This window comes from Eretmochelys imbricata, chromosome 11, assembly GCF_965152235.1.
Source record: "Eretmochelys imbricata isolate rEreImb1 chromosome 11, rEreImb1.hap1, whole genome shotgun sequence".
NCBI classification, from domain to species: domain Eukaryota; kingdom Metazoa; phylum Chordata; order Testudines; family Cheloniidae; genus Eretmochelys; species Eretmochelys imbricata.
Window position 1 is genome coordinate 18589213 of NC_135582.1, and position 20181 is coordinate 18609393.

The 20181-nt window shown below is 40.4% G+C and overlaps 1 protein-coding gene and 1 long non-coding RNA gene across 6 annotated transcripts in view; one reads left to right on the forward strand and one right to left on the reverse strand.

The window, feature by feature from the left end:
• Positions 1–20181, forward strand: part of RAB3GAP1 (RAB3 GTPase activating protein catalytic subunit 1) — a 49451-nt gene that overhangs the window by 17989 nt on the left and 11281 nt on the right. For all 5 annotated transcript variants that reach the window (XR_013347569.1, XR_013347568.1, XM_077830575.1 and 2 more), the window contains exons 7-17: positions 1207–1372; positions 2956–3055; positions 7184–7265; positions 9286–9354; positions 10317–10390; positions 11203–11295; positions 14229–14398; positions 14900–14995; positions 15554–15726; positions 17076–17130; positions 17534–17914. Coding sequence is in view for 3 of the 5 variants with exons in the window: in XM_077830575.1 (XP_077686701.1) it covers positions 1207–1372; positions 2956–3055; positions 7184–7265; positions 9286–9354; positions 10317–10390; positions 11203–11295; positions 14229–14398; positions 14900–14995; positions 15554–15726; positions 17076–17130; positions 17534–17914 (1459 nt within the window). In the remaining 2 variants the exon portion in view is untranslated. The remainder of the gene's footprint in view (positions 1–1206; positions 1373–2955; positions 3056–7183; positions 7266–9285; positions 9355–10316; positions 10391–11202; positions 11296–14228; positions 14399–14899; positions 14996–15553; positions 15727–17075; positions 17131–17533; positions 17915–20181) is intronic.
• Positions 1–20181, reverse strand: part of LOC144272488 (uncharacterized) — a 36024-nt gene that overhangs the window by 13550 nt on the left and 2293 nt on the right. The window lies entirely within an intron of this gene.

A 20181-nucleotide genomic window follows, 5' to 3' on the forward strand; every position in this document is an offset into this window, starting at 1 on the left:
AAAAACTTCCAATGATAGGGATTCCAGAACCTCCCTGGGTAATCAATTCTAGTACGTAGCTATCCTTATAAGGCTTTTTCCTAATATCTAATCTAAATCTCCCTTGCTATAGATTAAGCCCTTGTCCTTTGTTCAGTGCACAGAGACAACAATTGATCACTGTCTTCTTTTTAACAGCCTTTTAACATATGTGAAGACTCTTGTCAGGTCGTCCTCCTGTTGCCTTTTTCTCATGACTAAATATACCAATTTTTTTTTATTTTTGTAACCTTTCCTCATAGGTCAGGTTTTCTAAACCTCTTATTTTTCTGGCTATCCTCCAAATTCTCTCCAGTTTATCCACATCTTAATGTGTGACACCCAAAACTGGACACACTTTTCAACTGTGGCCTCACCAGTGCCGAGTACAGTGGGACAGTTATGTCCTATGTCCTTGATAGGGCACTCCTGTTAATACATCCTAGATTGATGTTAGCCTTTTTGTAACTACATCATATTGTTTGCTCTTTGTTTATGATTCACTGTAATTCCCAGATCTTCTTCAGTAGTACTACTGCCTAGGCAGTTATTCCCCTTTTTGTATTTGATTTTTCCTTCCTAAGCATAGTACTTTATTTAACCTTGTTGATGTCAGACCAGTTCTCCAATGTGTCAAGGTCATTTTGAATTCTAATCCTGTCCTGCAAATTACTTGCAACCAATCTCAGCTTTGTGTCATTTTCAGATTGTATAAGTATACTCTCCACTTTATTATCCAAGTAAATAATGAAGCTGAATTTTCTCAGTATTTAATATAAATTTAATAAAAATTTAGTTTATAAAATTATAAATTAGTTTTTTCACAAATCTGGTGGCATAAATCTTCTAAAGCTCCTGGAAATATTCTTACCCTTTATTAAATCTCCCCAAATCAGAGTTTAAGACAAAGTGCTTAGTAAAATGTTACTTATGACATTGCAGATTTGATGACTTTACTACAGTTTGATGTACATTCCACTTAACTATGTTAATGAAAGTTGTATTTTATGACCTATTTTTTAACTTGACCATTTTTAATTTAAACCCAAGTACCAGTACATGGTGGTGGTTTTCTTTATATCTCTCTGTAGAATTGTCTGAAATTGCTTTGAAATACATACTATTAAATAGTTCTGAGGATGTTAGAACAGTGAACATTTTTTAATCTACTGCTTCAATATTTTGCAGTCAGGTACCATTGTTTGTGCAAATACATCATAAATGGCGAAGAATGTATGTTGGAGAATGTCAGGGCCCTGGAGTTCGAACTGACTTCGAAATGGTTCATCTTCGTAAAGTGCCAAATCAATATACTCATTTATCAGGGCTACTGGACATCTTCAAATCCAAGATAGTGAGTATGTTTGTACTAGAAATCATGCCGTTTAACCAAGTGAAATGTAGGCTCTTTTAAAATCAGCTATTTTAAAAAAAACTTAAGGTAATGTAATCATTAAAGGGGAAGAAAAAGGGCCTATGCTTTAATCAACATTGTCTGCCTGTTTTCCTTTTAGTTTAATTAAAAGCTCTATTGTTCTTTTAAAAATAAAGAACAGTCCTACTAAATTGCTAATGTGTGAGTACTGTTTTGAATAATTTTTTCATTAGTTCTTTACTTTCTAATACTATGCCAATTCTGAGGCCTTGTGAGTAACACAAATTTTTTTTTTCTTCTTAGAGCGCTCAAAATTTACTGAGCACTTCACAAATATGTGGTCCTTGCCTTCAAGAAATTACTCTAAATTTGACATTCCATTAGTGAGGGAGAGCGTGGGGGGTCGGGGGGGGGGGGGGGAGGGAGGAGGAGAGATGAAGAGCACCATGACAAGAATAAGGTCACATCATTACTGTAGTAAGGTAGAGACACATCTTGATGGGATTTTTTTAGTGCCTTTTTCCCCCAGCTCTCCTCATAGTGAGACAATGAGTGAGTTTCTATTAGAAATTTTCTTTGAAAGCTTGATAGAAATCACTTAGATCTTTTTGACTATGGTAGGAATGAGGACATATCTATTTTTCTTTTAACACTTTAATAAACTTTTCAGACTTTCTTTGCACTTGGATACACCAGTTCACAAGGAACTGGACTGAGACCAGTTCATTTCACATGGGCCATCAAGCACCAGTCAGACAGTAATGATTTTCATCATTATCTGTGTGTTGGATTTGATCTAGTGCCAAAAGATTAAGAGTAATGTATCCTATTACCAGCCTCCTTCTAGTTTAGTCCCCATTCTTATGTGGATTTGAAATAATTTTCTACTTATTTGTGCACCCACATCATTGATGTCAGTGTAGCTGTCATAGAACCATATTCTTTTGACATTGTTCAGGCAGTAAAAAGAGAAGGAGTACTTGTGGCACTTTTAGACTAACAAATTTATTTGAGCATAAGCTGTAGCTCACTAAAGCTTATGGTCAAATAAATTTGTTCGTCTCTAAGGTGCCACAAGTATTCCTTTTCTTTTTGCGGATACAGACTAACACGACTGCTACTCTGAAACCTGTCATTATTCAGGCAGAGAGTCTCATTGAGGTCAGTAGGATTGCTGACCTGAGTACAAGAAACATGTTCTGGCCCATGTTTTAAAAGTAACCTAATTTGATCAATTTTTATTTGCGAATTTATACTATCTGGCCTATTTTTATACTGTACAATATATTTTTATATATTACAGGGAAAATGTTAAAATTAGGCCAGTTTTTTTTTTTTTTTAAAGCCAAGTGACTGAAGTGGACTGATAAATAGCCTGCTTGGGGTTGAAACTTTCGAAGAGATTGTGCTGAAACAACAATCTCACATAATGTTGAAAACCCATTCTTCACTCTTTTTTTAAACTCAGTATTTTAGTTTCAAATAAGTGAAGAATATTGTTGTAACTCTAGCTGATTTACTTTTAATTCATTTGTAGTGTTCCTTTACATTTATTTTTTTAGGGATGGCCTTTAACTCCACTGCCTCCAGTAAGCATAGCTATTCGACTAACATATGTTCTTCAAGACTGGCAACAGTATTTCTGGCCCCAACAACCACCAGGTAGGAGATTCATGTGTATAGTGTCTTAAGGGCAATTTTAAATTAATGTATGGAAAACAATTTATATATAATATAAAAAACCATTTTCTTTACATTATGTTGCTAAAGGAATTAATACTTGTATGTGAATTAGCAGAATTTTGTAAAACTGTAGTAGCTGTTTACTAAGAGAAGCATATGAATATCTGTGGGTTTAAGAACAATTTTATGACCATGTTTAAATCTGATCAGTGTAGTCTTTTGCTCTTTTGGCTGGAAAACCACTTTGCTTCACTTTTCCCTTTACACACTTTTCCTTGCACTGCAGACTGCTGACAAAATAAGCCCACAAATATATCCACACATATACATGTAAAATAATCAGAGGAAAACAGAGTTGCCCAATCAGACATTATTGGTAGGATAAAATTTTACTGGATTCCTTTAATCTGGCAGTGTTGTAATGCTATAGAAACTTTCTCAGGCTAAGGCAATTTTTCATACAGTCTTCATTTTGTCTGAAAAGATGAATTTATTTATTTTTGCAGTTTTTGGATTCCAAAGTTAAATTATTGGGTTGTTTTGGAATAAGCTTCCCTAAATAAAGATTTTCATTTTATAAGCATTTTGAATAGCAAACCTAGCTCTAATATGTAGGAGAGCGATGAAACTTTCTAGCTTCAGTCATCTCAAATGCACAGTAAACTGAATAAAAGTAAACTGAATAAATGAAGAAAAGTGTTTTTCTTGGACTTTCTTGTTTTGGTAATCCCAAGTGTTACAGAAACAGTAGGTAAAAGTTTAAGACAGAAATTGTGACTTTAAGATGATGTGTCTAAGTTAATTAAAATATAAACACAAAAATGGTACTATGATAGCTATCATTTTTAAATTATTAGGAGATGGGAGAGCAAAACATGTAAAGATGCTTATTTCTCAACCCCATCAGTTAGCTGTTGATTTATGCCCATGACTATTTACATCCCTTAGCATAATGGTTTTTATTATTATCTCTAATGTAACGTTAGATGTTTTTACATATTGGGGAAGCCATGTTGCCCAGTGGATGGAGCACTAGATTGAGATTCTTGGAGACGTGGTTTCTCAGGATTCTTCTGGTATGTGTACGCTGCAGTTAAAAACCTGCAGCTGGCTGATGTCAGTTGACTTGGCCTCAGGCTAAGGGGCTGTTTAATTGTGGTGTAGACCTCTCATGGGGTCTTGAAGCCTGGGCTCCAGCCCATGCCCAATGTCTACACCACAATTAAACAGCCCCTTAGCCTGAGTCAGCTGACACAGGCCAGCCATGGGTTTTTAATTGCAATGTAGGTCCTCCCAGCCCAAACCTTGCCTAGCAGGTAGCAGTCGGTAAACTCCAGCCCTCAAGTTCCTCTGAGATCTCTCTGCAGTGCACAACCCCTATTACTGTACATTCACAGAAGATATTAAGTGTGCTGATCCTTTAAAGAGACAGAAATAGCATCTTGTTATCTTGACTGGAGTTAATCATTTCGATTCAATCAAAGCACTGGGTTGGTTTAGATAAAAAGTAAAACTAGATTGTTTAATTAAGAAGAGTAGGTTTTAAGTGAATTCAAGTATAAAGGATTAAAAATAGAAGGGGTTTCACAAAAGTAAAAATATGCTAATGGCTAAGACCTAACTTAACAAGCTGCAGTCTTTGGTGAGGAAAGTATCTTAAACAATCTTTCCGCAATAGCTGATTAGCTCTTAGTCAGAATCCCCACAGAGTCCAAGGTGCTGGTTTTCCTTATTTCCTTAGGTGAAGGATCACTTGGGGGTTCTCTGCCCCTCTCTTTATAGTTCAGGCTACCTTTGAAAAGTACATCTCTTCAAGTTCATTGACCAGTATAGGCTGTTCCTCCCTGTCAGTCTAAGGGATGCCACACCTCCTTGCTGTTGCGTACCTGTAAAGCTGAGCTCAAAGTGGGAAATTAGCTACACCTAGTGCTCTGGTCCTCTGGTCAGGCAGAACAGTAAGGCAGTCTGAGTCCCAGGCCCTCAGGGTGGGGCAGCAGACAATTAGTAGGCTCTGGCCTGCAATCAGGGCAGAGCAGTTGAGCAGTCTATGAGCCTCAGGCCCAGTCAGGGTGGGGCAGCAAAGTAATGAGTAGAGACTGACCTGCAATCAGGCCAGAGTGGCTAAGCAGTTTAGAAGCCCCAGGTAAGAGTTAGCATCAGTAGTCTAGAGGCTCAGGTCAGGGTGCCTGGGGAGCGAAGGTTTCTGGCCTAAGGAGCAGGAGTACTGCCACCCCCAGAGCCTGCCCAAATCCGCTGCATCACAACCCAGGGCCCTAACAGTGGTGGAGTGGTCCACCACTGGGTGAGCAGGGATTCGCCTGCAACATGCTGACCTTGTATCAGGCTAGCGGTCAATCAGACTGTTGCCTGGTTTCCCAGGGGTGCTTCCTACTCTTCCCCCTTGGGTGTACTTGCGTCTGTTGTCTTGGGGAGCTTTGGCCAGTCCACAGGTGGCAGCCCCAGCAGCTCCTCGGTTGGTCGGTAGTTAAGGAGATCCAGCCAGTCTTCAGGCAGCAGCTCTGACAACTCCTCAGTGTCTTGGTTGGCCAGCAGTCCTGGGAACCCTGGAAGCTCCTCTGTGGGCTTCAGCAGCAGGCAGGATGCATCCATCTCCTGTGGTGGCTCCAGCCCAATTGAGTTGCAGGGCCCACCTTTTGTACTTCCCCTTCCTGTTCTGCCTTGCTGCTTCCAGTGGGGCACAGGTGGTTCAGCCCACCAGGGGGCATGTTGTGGTCTCTCCCTGTCACTCTCTGAGGGAGGCCACGCCTCCTTGCTACTTCAGCTTCAAGAGGCAGTAAGGCTTCCTGGGAGTCCAGTCTCCACCCACCGTTGAGATTAAAAGATCACTTTTTCCCCACATGCTCTCCTGAAGGCTTTATTGACTGGCATGCAAATATGCTTGTCACTGTCTTTGGTTAAACCTTGCTCAATTTACTTGGGAGACACATTCAAGCAGGCTGAACTGCATTCCTTTCTCTAGAAAAAATCTTTATCAACTATCAACTCACCCTGACATGCCTAGTTTAAATACATTTTAGTCATAATTCCAGCACAATTGTATATTCCTTTATAGTTGGCCATAGATACATCATGCAAGAATATTAACGGTCAGTGAGTTTAGTTTTCCAATGACATATTACATGACACCTTTTAGATACAGATTATAACAATAGTGAGTTGGCGTACACTGAGCTGATCAGGCCAGCTGAACCTCTCTGCTAGATTCCAGGGAGCCCCTTGCCTTCTGGCATAGGGATGGTCTTAGGGTCACAATTGCCTGTTTGACCGTGGTCAAACATTGTCAAATATTCAAGCAAGAATGCCAAGATGTTGGTGGTCTACATTTTTGATTAAATCATGGTGCCATTCTTCTATTTTTTTTTTAGAAGTTAATTTCATTGTTTCACATTTCTGAGTTAAAATACTTCAGTTAAGTAATTTGTTTTTTATAATTAGGCATAAGTATCTATCTAAGGCTAAGCCTGTTGGTGACCATGAGGTCTTACTCTTTCTTTGCAATTTTTGTTACGGTTATTGTTACTATTGCTTTAAAATATTTGACCATTCTTGATCATATTTGACCAGTCAGTTGACCAGTTATTTTTGGACTGGTCAAATGCCCAACACTACTCCCTGGTTACTTCAGGAGATCTTTTTAGTTCAGTAGGGATCATATATTTGACATGTTTTGCATTTGTAGTGTGTGTAGAAGGGAATAGTATGAGTGACCTAAGATGTCCTAAGAAATGCATCGATAAATAACAAATATTTGCTGGTAACGTTTATCTTTTAGTTTGGTTTACATCTATATTTAAATAGAGAAATCATGTAAGCACATTTGTTATTCTAATGAAGAAGAAATCACTTAAAAATGTAACTAATAAAAGTAACTTTTCCTCTTCAGTTGCCTTAAAATAACTTTTAGCATATGGAGTATATTGTTGTTAGTAATGTGTATATTTTATGATATCTAAATTTTAACCACTTGTTCCAATAGAAAGATCATGTGCCATGTAAGTCTTGTGTTTAGTAAGCAGTGTGCTATTTATTGCTCTAGCAAACTATCATCATGTTTATATTATGGAAAATGTGTTGTTCTGTCTTCAGATATAGATGCACTAATTGGAGGAGAAGTTGGAGGCCTGGAATTTGGGAAATTACCACTTGGTGCCTGTGAAGATCCTGTTAGGTGAGATTAAGAGTGTAGAAAATTATAAAATAGTGTAAGTACTTCTGAGAAAAAATCAGAACTATAAATCTAATTTTAAAAAGACTTCTTTGTTTTCCAATGATGTATCTGTGTACAGCCATATGCTGCTAACAGAAGGCCTCAGAGTTTTAAGTATTGCATAGGAGTTAAGAGTTAGGAGTTGAGAGACTGTTTTATGAAGTTTACAAACAATACTAGAATATATAGAATAATGCAAAAAGCTATATTTTAGTTTCCAAGTTTTGTGACAGATATTTTTTTGATACATGGGTACTTGATGCAACATAATAGATTATAAACTTTTTCAACTTTGTATTTATCACTCAAACCATAATGCTAAAATGTACCATAGCCACAGATTCTGTGCCCATATGCTGAGTGTCAGATTTAGAACTCGTAATGTTTTAAAAAAAATAAGTTAAGAAAATCAGTTTACTTTTGAAGATGGTTTTATGTTATCAAAAGAACAAAGGCATTTGTAGAAGATGAGTTTCCTTGATCCATAAACAAGTGATATAAATAACTGGGTGTAGATGGTTTACGTTAAATACCTGTAGGATTTTTTTTTTAGATCCAGATTTTTATTTTTTTTAAATTAATCCAGTCTAAACAGATTTTGTCTTGTAGCATGTTCAGTGTTCTAGGTATGCCAAAGCAATTTGCAAATCACCAAAGGGTGTAGCAACTGTGCAGTCTATTAGGGTAGTCATTGTGTATCCTGTAATAACCAGGATTAGTTCTAATAGTACTGCCAAACCTGTATGCATAGTGGCCCTGGATCATGAGTGCCCCACCTTGCCAGAGACTAGTTGAAATTATGCTTGTTTTCCTGTGCCAGAGTTTGGATTATGAGCCTGTTGACTGAGAGTTCTGTGGTGCTAATTTGAGTTCTCCTGGGGGATCTCCATGTCTCTTCCTTAACTGCAGCTCTTCTTAGGGCATGTTGTAGGTTTTCCCCTCCTTTTGTTGAAGAGGAAATGTCCATCCACTGTTCTCCTAATTTCCTCCACCAACATATGCACCCATTCTCAACCTGTTCCCCATTGCCCCTCCCTGTGAAGTTGGACACTTAACATACATACAAAAAAATAAAAAACAAAATGAATAACATTCTCCGCCCCTCCCCCCTGGTAGGGAGAGGAATTGGGGAAAGAACCCTATATGATGGATGTTAGTCACATTGTTTAGTGCACTACTAGAAGGCATGCAGATACTGGATGATGGGCGCAGTACATAAATCAATAGAATAGAAATTAAAAAGGTATAGTCAGTGGAAACATCAACTTGTCTGAGTTAAAATATTTTTAAGTTTTTTTTGCTCCTTTGAGAAATCAACTAATTATCAATTTCACATCATCATGTTCTCAGTGGTAGCTGATGACAGAACAAGGAGTAATGGTCTCAAGTTGCAGTGGGGGAGGTTTAGGTTGGATATTAGGAAAAACTTTTTCACTAGGAGGGTGAAACACTGGAATGCGTTACCTAAGAAGGTGGTGGAATCTCCTTCCTTAGATATTTTTAAGGTCAGGCTTGACAAAGCCCTGGCTGGGATGATTTAGTTGGGGATTGGCCCTGCTTTGAGCAGGGGGTTGGACTAGATGACCTCCTGAGATCCCTTCCAACCCTGATATTCTGTGATTCTATGATATCCCTCATGTGCCCCCCAAAGTTAAAAAATAAAAAATTAAGTCAATACAACTTTTAACAAAAATGCAGTAATAAAATCCTGACATCAAAATACAGTATATATAACATAATAGTAATCGCATGGATCTTATGTCTATATATAAGATCTTATGGATCTTATTCAGTGGTTTAGTGTTCTAGGCCACAAAGGGGGACATTTTGAAAAGCATAAATGGCAGCTAGCTCTCTAACTTCCATTGAATTTCAGTGGGAGCTAGGAAGATTAATGGTCATTTATGATTTTTGAAAATCTCTTCCTGAGCTTTTTAGAAATCAGTCTAGCATCATTTATACCAAGTTTTTGCTGTTTCAGTGAGCTCCATTTAGCAACTACATGGCCTCATCTAACAGAAGGTATCATTGTGGACAATGATGTTTATTCGTAAGTATGTGTATTTGTAAATATATGAATTAATAAACATTTAGTTTTTTTTCATCCATTAACAGCTTGTATCTTTCTAGTGTCACCTAGAGTTTAAAGGTCTAACATTTTTATTTTTAATGCCTTGATGAATGTATAACTCGGCTGTTAAGATGTTTGTATTTCAGAACCAATCATTTTCTTAACAGTTTTTCCCTGTGTGTGCACTGGGAAAGGGCCATTACATACTGATCTCTGTATACATAGTACATGAGCTCCTATCTGTGCATTAATTCTCTTTGTAGTTTCCATTTGGATCTCTTTTATTAATTTATTTAAGTGGGTTGCTGGTCTAGCCTTGAGATGAAGAAAGATGCCTCATAATGAACCTGGTAAGCAAAAGGAGTTACTTAAGCTTATAGCTGTCTTCGCTGAAGAATGGGATGTCATCTCCGCTTTCTGCTCCATCTAGCAAGCATGGTCAGCAATGAGTACTGACCTGTTTTAGAAAAGAATACTAACTCTTTAAGTAATTGTATTAACACATTTGTGGTGTTTGGTTCTAAGTTTTGGAAACTTGAAGAGGAAAATATACATAGACAATTAAATGTTCTTTAAAGACAAATGTTAAACACCAAAATATATTTTGTTTAGCTTTAAATAGTACTTATTTTTTGTATTTCTCTTCCCTGACATTTTTAGACAAATGCATGAAAACAGGATCCTTGTTTTTCAGACTTCCATCTGTTGTTAATTTTTCTCACTTAACTCATGTTCTATTTGATGTCTTGTTTTTCCCCATAGCAACAATTATGATGTGCAAAATGGAACCTATATTATGAGTTTCATAACCTAGCCTGGCTGACTTCTTTGTTTATATACTTAGATCTTACCTTGCAATTCCTAAGAACATTTGATTACTTGTGTGCAAGTAATTGCCCCCTAATACTGGTGTGGACAAAATGAAGCACTTTTTTTTTTAGTGACTTGGATCCGATTCAAGCACCACAGTGGTCTGTGAGAGTCAGAAAAGCAGATAATCCGCAGTGTTTATTAGGTAAGACATCTTTAACTTCTTTTCCATTCTAGACATCAAGAAGATGAAGTTTAGGGCTGACTAGATGACCAGTCTCCTAATCCCCTGTGATACTGCATCTTCTTTATAATTTTCCTTAATTATGAGCACAACCTCTCCTGATTTCTCTTAGGTCTGAATGGACTTCAAATTAGGTTGTCTTTCAAGCCCTTAATTCTTGGGTGGGGGGAGTTTCTGATGTGCAGTTTTGTTAGACCTGTGCTCCCCAGACTTGTCTAGTTTCTGGCTAATATTCATGTGCTGATTTTGTTCTGTAAAGCACTATATTGCTTAGACTCTGTACCTAAGAGATGGCTTCTTCCTAACTATGTCCATCCCTAAATATGAGATCAGGTGAGGCTCACTAGGTGACAGCCCCATGATTTGTAAATCATGGAGGCATGATGTTCTCAATATGGGGCTCTTAACTCTGGAACTCATTTTCCCTGTTGGGCCAACAGCTCCAGAGTTTATTGAACTTGCATGCTACAAAGTTTGAGGAGGTGGATTAACTGGGTATTGGATTTCTTCTTGAAATGGTTATTGTTAGCTTTCTAGTTGGCCTTGATTAACTCTTGTTAAGCTTTAATTTGTAGTTTTGATCCACATATGTGTAAAACATGACCTAGAGATGATAGGAGGTACGTTTCTCAAATTAAAAGTCGAAATAATTACCACTTCTTTCCCTTTCCTCCAAGGACTCCTGCTATGGTAGGAAAGGACTTATGCTATGGTTAATTTATTGTTAGAGGATCTTCACTGACTAAATATTCAGAAAATTATTTTCTTTGTAGGTGACTTTCTTACTGAATTCTTCAAACTTTGTCGTCGGAAGGAATCAACTGATGAGATTCTTGGAAGATCTACATTTGAAGAAGATGGAAAAGGTAGAAATCTTCTTAATTATTCAGTGTCATAATTTGTAAGTATTGCTTTTTTAATTGGATCACTTTCCTATCTTCTACTATCTTGTGTGTTCATGACATCAGCTAGATATATTATTTTACAGCACTAGGGGAAACTTTTAGCTTCTCTTGGCAGGGAATATCACAAGCAAATGCTAACACTTCTTTCCATACTCCAGACCTAGCTTGTCTCTTAGAATAAGTCTACACTGTAGTGTAAGCCTAGGTTTAGTAGAACATGAGTTAGCAAACACTGGGTTTATTAAGCTAGGGTGGGGTGGGCAAACTTTTTGGCCCGAGGGACACATCTGGGTATGGAAATTGTATGGCGGGCCATGAATGCTCACAAAATTGGGGTTGGGGTGTAGGAGGGGGTGAGGGCTCTGGTTGAGGCTGCAGGCTCTGGCGTGGGGCTGGGGATGAGGTGTTTGGGGTGCAGGAGGATGCTCCAGGCTGGGATAGGGGGCTGGGGCACAGGAGGGGGTGAGGGATGCAGGCTCCAGGCGGTGCTTACCTCAAGCAGCTCCTGGAAGCAGCGGCATGTGCCCCCCCGGCTCCTATGTGGAGGCACGGCCACTCCAGGCTCTGCGCACTGCCCTGTCTGCAGGCTCCACCCTGCAGCTTCCATTGGCCACAGTTCCTGGCCAGTGGGAACTGCGGGGGCGGCAATGGGGGCGGGGTCAGCGCATGGAGCCCCCTGGCTGCCTCTACGCGTAGACATGCCACTGCTTCTGGGAGCCATGGCATGTATGCGTGGAGCAGCCCCAAACCTGCTCCCCAGCTGCAGCACGGGAGCGGGGCAAGCCCCAGACCCTACTCCCCAGCGGGACCTTGAGGGCCAGATTAAATTGGCTGGCAGGCCGGATGTGGCCTGTGAGCCGTAGTTTGCCCACCCCGAGCTAGGGCTTCAGTGTCTAACCAGGGATCTCAAATCACCACGAGGGCCACATGAGGACTAGTACATTGGCCTGAGGGCCGCATCACTGAAACCTTTCATACAATGATACAAAAGTACAATCAAAAATGAAAAAAATGAAGAGTAACATAGTATGCTACTAAAAGTCAATGTATTAACTTTTTAAAAACCGTAATGCGAAAAGTCAGTGCTAATTTTGACAGTCATTTCATTTTTGGCCACTTAGCTGACAGCGTTCTGCACCAACCAGTCTTAAGGGCTGTGAAAGAAGGTTAGAAGCCCTGGTAAAATCCCTGCTTCGTTTGCGTTCTTTCCGAATCTTTCCCTCACTGCTGTGCCTGGATTAAGATTTCAGCTAGGCAGTGACAATGAATAGAAGATGCAATTTGCCTACAGACAAATCCTGCTAGGATTGTGCTGCAGGTGAATGTTCAGCTGCTTCAGCTCTTCTCTTAGAATAGATGTTTTTAATTAATTGTATTCCTCTGACTTTTACTCCCTATTACTCTCGTTCGGAGCTACTATCGCTCTTGCAGTAACCTGACCCGAAACTCCTGGGGAGCTGAGCCAGTATGACAGAGAGTACAGATCAGAGCAGTACATTTGCTAAAGGTATCTTAAATACTGATCCAGAAGGAGAGGAAGCATTCTCCAAGAGGGCCTGGCCCTTCACATGAAAATTACCCCACGCAGGGTTTTTCCACTGGCAGCAGAACCACCAAGGAGAAGGGGACAGTCCCCCTGGAGGCAGGGGTGTACCAGCAAACGCCTATGGAGAATGGCAAAGATAGATTGGCGAGGGAGCAGCTCAAATCTCTTTCAGGGAAACCTGCAAATCTCCAGACTGGGATTTACCTTTGACTGTCCTGCGGGAAGCACGTTGATTAAGTCTTGCATTAGGGTTAAGAGATGTAGAGGACTCTCATAGCCTTTTTCTTCATGTGGATTGAGGTAGAGAAAATCCTGCCCTGGATTTCTGGGACAATCTGAAATGGCCTCTAGGGACTGCTGTAGGGTGCAGAATAACTGGATTTCAGAGGCCACTGCATTATGCAAGCCCGAGTCCAGCCACCCACATCCCAGACTTCCTAGCACCCTCCCAAAATGTGGTCACTCTAGTTCTTTGTTTGAGATGCAGTGTGGGAAAAGTTGAGCGTGCACCAGACTTGACTGTCCAGAGGACAAAGAAAGTCGGCTCATGGGATTGTGGGATACTTTTAGTGGACTCCTAGAGCACGAGTCCAGTGGGGCTTTGTCTGTGCTGCAAAGCAATTGGGCTTGAACTGTGAGTTGTGGCTTGACTCACGCTCGGACCCTCCACTGCATGGGGTCGTGGGATGCTGGTTCCAAGGTCTGGGTTAGCATGATTTGTGTGCAGACAGAAGGGGAGTTAGGCTTGAGCCTGAGTTGGAACCCTGGACTTACATAGCAGTGTAGACATATGCTTACAGGATATGGGAACCAAAGTCCTTTCTTGTATTTTGTTTTTTATCAGGAAGTGTTTTTTTCTTTAGTCCCTCTTTACCTTTCTTTTGTTCATCAATCAAATGTTGTACCATTTGATCTTGGATAATCAGTGGGTTTTCACCTACATCATCTTCCTGGGTTCTTTTTAAATTTATTTTTCACTTCCTTTGTTCTCATACAACTAGCTCACTTCTATTTTAATATCTTATTTTGAGGGTAAGACAGTCTGTCTAATTTTTTTGTTGACTTGGGCACTGTAATCATCGTTCTGAATTAGGCAATGCTGATAGCCATTAGCAGCACGGTCAATCCAGTCCTATCTTCAATCTCTAAAAGAGGCAAGGGAGGCTGCTTTGTAAGCTGACTCTGCCATGCAGCTGTGGGGCTAAAATCAGTTAAGTTCAGATATGGGACATAGCATCAGAATTATAGAGCATAGGTTAACAGGTTGGTTAGAATTGTAAATCCTAAATAAACTGAGATGATGGAATAAAACTCTGAACTTATTTTATAACAATTTCTTATTTTATAGAGGTTGCTGATATAACCCATGCTTTGTCAAAGCTCACAGAGCCAGCACCAGTCCCAATCCATAAATTGTCTGTCACAAATATGGTTCACAGTGCAAAGAAAAAAATTCGCAAGCACAGAGGTGTAGATGACTCACCGTTAAATAATGAAGTCCTCAATACTATTATGTTGGTAAGCAAACTGTCAATGCATCATACTGTGTGCATGTGTACATTGTATATAGGTCTTTTGTTTCATGTTTGTGGCTTATAAAATTTTAAAAATATATTGGCTTACTGTGAGAGTGATTAGTTATGACATAATGGCATTAGGTTGTAAGAGTTTGTTCTATCCATAACTAGAGTAATGAAACAGTGATCCCACTATCAAGTAGAATTGCTTTTTCTGGAGACTACCTTTTTTCATTGACTGACAGCTATACCGATTTGTCTGAGATTTGACAAGCCACAATAACTCTAGTGGAATATTCTCATCCATTTTAAGAAAATATCCATTTCAAGTGAATCAAGGCAGAGTAAACAACTTTCACTGTTTGAATAAAACTGTTCCAACTCAAGAAGTTGATCACAGCATATTAGCATAACTATACCAAGAAAAAATAGGCAGAGAAAAAGTGGGGAAAGTGCTAAAAACTGATGTGGTCTATTTCTTCCCCCCTTCCCCCTCAAAAAGTTCTTATTCCCTGATGCTGCTGACAAACTAACAGATGGATCTGAAGCCAGGCCTAGTACTTCAAGAAACAATCCTTCTCCAGAGAGTGAAGAATATGTAAGTTTAATTGAAATTCATAAGAGAAATATATCAAATCAGAGTGATTTCTTAATATCTGGAAAAAGTTTGTCAGAGGATGCTTGCAGAATGTTAGTTTATCTATATGAAGGGCTAAATCCAGGGAGCTTGACTACAGTATATAGCTATTCTTTTCTGTTGCATATTTCTTTAAAAGTTTCCCAGATGGAATACCTTTTGTCCACATTAGTTTCTTTTAAATATGTTCTTTAAAATAGACAGCCTTAAAACCAGCTACGTTCTTGTTTGACCAGCAGGTGTTGCTACTCACCCTTTCTTTTCTCTCAGTCTACTGCAACTCTATCTGTTCTATTACCACTAGAGAATGATTGGAAGAATAGTTGTTTTTAGTGGAGGTTCTACAGAAACTCTCTATTCACCTTTGTCCCTTATTGATGGCTAATACCGTTGCAGACTTGAGTTTTGCTCTCATGTTGACATTCACAGATGATAATTGTGTTTTTAGTGAAATCAAAAGTTTGAAAAAGTCATTTTCTGGATTTTTTTTTTTTTTTTTTTAATTTTTTTCTCATGTAGAATCTTTACAGTCAGTTCAAATCAGCTCCTTCAGATAGTCTGACCTACAAACTGGCTTTATGTCTTTGTATGATCAACTTCTACCATGGAGGGGTAAAAGGAGTAGCACACCTCTGGCAAGAGTTTGTAGTGGAAATGCGCCGCAGATGGGAGAAAAATTACCTAATTCCAGGGTAAGAGTTCCATTGGAATTTGACTGAAAATGTCCATAGGTTGTGACCGATAGGATAACTAGTTACGACTTTAAAATATACTTGGATTTTCAGACTTGCTAAAGTGATTTTAGATGTATATTATTTGAATTAGTACTCTCTGCTTCTCTTCCTCTTCTCTCCCATGAGGGAAAAAAGCATAAGGAGTGGGAAGGAGCATCTGCTGCCTTCCCTAGCTCCACAAAGCTAGAGAACTTAAGGAGAATTTAGAAAGGAATATTTGTGCCAACATTTCTTGGCCCCCACCTCCAATCTCTACATTAAAACCAAGGTATCTGGGAAAGTAAGGGTAAAACACCCCTTACTCTTTTCTCAGCAGAAAAAATGGTAGAATGGGGGGCATCTGCTCCAGATTCCTGGGTTGTTGGCAGAGGTGTTCATCCCCATCTCCCCTTTTGGGCACTTAGGACTTGTCTACATTACCCGCTGGATCGACAGGCAGCGATTAATCCAGCAGGGGGATTGATTTAGCGCGTCTAACTAAATCGACCACTGAGCACTCTCCCGTCGACTCCGGTACTCCACCAGGGCGAGAGGCGCAGGCAGAGTTGACGGGAGAGTGTCAGCCATTGACTTACCGCAGTGAAGACATCGCAGTAAGTAGATCTAAGTACATTGACTTCAGCTATGTTATTAACATAGCTGAAGTTGTGTAATTTAGATCGATTTTCCCCCCCAGTGTAGACCAGGCCTGAGTTACTCTTTTGAGCAGTTGCTGAAGCCTCTGCCCTATGTCTGTCTTAGCAGGACTTTGGCCTGCAAGCTGAAAGAGAGGTGATCAGTATGGAGCTCCTACATATTAACAAATAACAAAAATAAAATACATTTTCAAAAGACCTGGCCTGGTTGTTTATTTGGCGTAGTCATCCTTTTTTGTGAAAGGTGGCATCAGTGAGTAAAATGGGACTTTTTAGTTACCCTTCCATTATAATTTTGCCTTTTAAAATTATTATTAAAGTCTGTCTACTTCTTGTAAAAGTTACTGGATTGGTAGCACTAAAACTGATATCCTTTTAATCCCAGAATGGGTAGAGCATGAGCAGAGACAGTCCAAGCATTCCTGGGCCAGTCTCCCAGTTAGCCTCATCCCTGACCTGAAGGAACAACCTGTAGAGGTGACAGGAGTAGTTCATTTTCTATGCCCTGTTCAGTCCTTGGCCTGTCTGCTGAAACCATAGCCTAACAGAGTAGTTGCAATGATGTGAATGTTTGTCTTTTGGGAACTGTACCCAGAACAGCAACTCACAATATGTACTGGTGTCAGAAGTGCAAATGTTCTGTGATAAAAGTGTAAATTTAACATTTTGCAGGTTAGCTAATGGGCCTCCAGATCTGAGATGCTGTCTACTGCATCAGAAACTTCAGGTAAATATCACAAATTAAGAATGATCTGTTTCTTAATTTTTCTTTTCTCATAGGAATAATCAAGAACAATAAAACATTTTAGTCAATATAGTCTAGAGTCACTATGTGGATAGTGTTAACTCTGATGATCATTACCATGTGGTTTTCCAAACACTGTTAGTTTTCCAATTTCAGTGTAGCTTGTGGTAATTGTCACCTCTCCTAACAGCTGATAAAATCTCTGCATCAGTGCAAATTCTTCCATATTAATTATACTGCTGTCGTTTAGAACTGAGAGCCTTTTAATGCTGTTTTTAATAAGTTCCTCTGTATGGTATAATGGCATTGCTGTCATTATGTAAGTATATTAGTGAACAGTTAGTAATGCATTAGAAATTAGTTGTTAATGTTTTTATCTTTCTAGATGTTAAACTGTTGCATCGAAAGAAAGCAAGCAAGGGATGAGGGGAAAAAACCATATACATCTGATTGTTCCCCTGGTTCTCCTGGTGATACTGGGAAAGCAGTAGACTGTTCAGGTGGAGATTATCAAAAGGAGACTGGAAAGGAAAGAGGAGAGGCTGGGAAATCTTGGGAATCATGGAGTGACAGTGAAGAAGAATTTTTTGAATGCCTTAGTGACACAGAAGAACTGAAAGGAAATGGACAAGAAAATGGAAAGAAAGGAGGAACAAAAGAAGGAATTAAAGAATCTGCAAACTTAAAACCAGAAGGTCGTCTACATCCGCATGGAAAACTGACTTTGCTGCATCCCGGAGAACCTCTCTACATTCCAGTAACACAGGTTAGAAAGTAGTCGCTTAGCAGTGTTTATAGTATGATTTTTATCAACTTGCTTTTATAACCATTTATTGGTAGGTTTGGTAGCACTTCCCATTATAAGACCCTGTTTTCAGTTGCTTAAAACTTTTGCAAACTTTAACCATTAGAGGTAAAATTTTACATGCTGGGTTTCTGCTCCATGCTGAATTTATTGGAAAACTTCAGCCAAGATGGTTCAGCTGTTTCCAAGAACAAAGCTAGGAAAATATGTTATTTTGGCCATGTTAAAAAAATTCTGGCAACATTTCTCTTTGAACAGCTCTAGCACCACCATGCTTTGGAGCAGAGACTTGAAATTTGGCAGGGGGTAGACTTTGTGTCAGGAATGTGCCTCTTGCTGTTGCAAAGACAATCTGACCAAATCTGGCCAATTTACAGGCCTTTGAAAGAATCACAATTTGCATATGCTCTGTAGAGACACACAGATTTTAGTAGCTAAATTCCCTAAAGACTCTGTCCACACTGGGCATAATCTAGCCTGGGACTAAGCAGGATTTTCCTTGCAATTGCAGCTCTGAGCTGTGGAATGTGCTAGGTCCGGGTCCAAGTATCTGAACTGAGAGGAGGGAGCCTGTCTTCCCTGTGGTCTCAATGTTGTTCTGCTCCAGGCAATGTGGGGAAGGAAATGGACTGATTTCAGTGCAGAAGGGACAAGAGGCAGACCTGTGGGGGAAGTAGATTGGGACAAGGAGGTGGAGAAGTTACTGAGTGTGAAGTCTGGCAGGGGTAAGGAGAGGAAAATTGGGACTGTGAAATGGGATAGAGATGAGACTAGGATTGGCTGGCCAAGGAGACTGGGAGCCAGTAGGTGGGTGGGGAGACTGAGGCTATATCTACATTTGCAAGTTTTTTCACCAAAAGTTACACCACTTTTATTAAAGCGCTTTAATTAAAACTGCCATTGCATGTTCACACTAGTAGCTCTTCCAATGACACAGAGAGCAGTGCACTGTAGTAGCTATCCCACCATGCAACTGGCCGCAGGATGCTTTGGGAAGGGTTTGTAATGCCTCAAGAGGCATGTACAGCATCACATGATGCAGGTTTCTCAATCCTATTGTTCCATGGGCATCTTCTAGATCACTGGTTTTCAAACTTTTTTCTGGGGACCCAATTGAAGAAAACTGATGCCCATGACCCAACGGAGCTGGGGATGAGAGGTTTGGGGTACAGGAAGGGGTTCCGGGTTTGTGGGGGCTCAGGGCTGGGGCAGGGGATTGGGGTGCAGACTTGCCTCCAGTGGCTCCTGGTCGGCAGTGCAGCTGGGGTGCAGAGGCAGGCTTCTCACTTGTCTTGGCGCCACCGTCCACGTGGCGCCCCGGAAGCATCCAGCAACAAGTCCGACTCCTGGGTGGAGGTGCGCAAGTGGCTTCGTCTAACTCTCACCTGCAGGCACCGCCCCCACATCCAGTTCCCATTGGCCGGGAGTATGGAGCCGGTACTCGGGGTGGGGATACCGCGCAGAGCTCTGTGGTCCCCCTGCCTAGAAGCCAGATCCGCTGCTGGCCACTTCCGGGGTGCAGCACAGTGTCGAAACTGGTAGGCACTAGCCTGCCTTAGCTGGATAGCACCGCCGACAGGACTTTTAACGTCCTGGTCAGTGGTGCTGACCAGAGTGACCCAGTGCCTGACATGCCGTGACCCAGTACTGGGTTGTGACCCGAAGTTTGAAAAACGCTGTTCTAGATTGCCAGCTGCTTTTCAACTGAAGTGTGTGGGGGAACTATACTCAGAGCAGCAACTCACAATATGTACTAGTGTCAGAAGCGCAAATGTTCTATGGTAAAAGTGTAAATTTAACATTCTGCATTGGAGTTTCTCCTGAGACACGGCAGTGCAGAAGGAACTGAGAGGGTGGGTCACCCACACAGCCTGATATAGCCGTGGTGTGGGGTACAAGGATATCAATGGCACATGTGCAGGCCAAATGGACACTGTTAATGAAAATCTCTGATCAAGTGTGCATGGGGTACATGCACATTAAGAGTGGAGCACTCATAGGGACACACATCTTGAGGAACTACAGTTATTGCACAGGATGAGTAACCATTTCTTTCGTGAATCAGCTGATATACACTGAAAAGTTACATTGGCATAGCTGCATCTCTCAGGAGTATGAAAAATCCACACCCCTGAGAGACGAGGTGAAGCCGACCTAACCCCTGGTGTACACAGTGCTTAAGTCAGTGAAAGAATACTTCCGGTGACCTAGCTCCTTGCCCTCAGGGA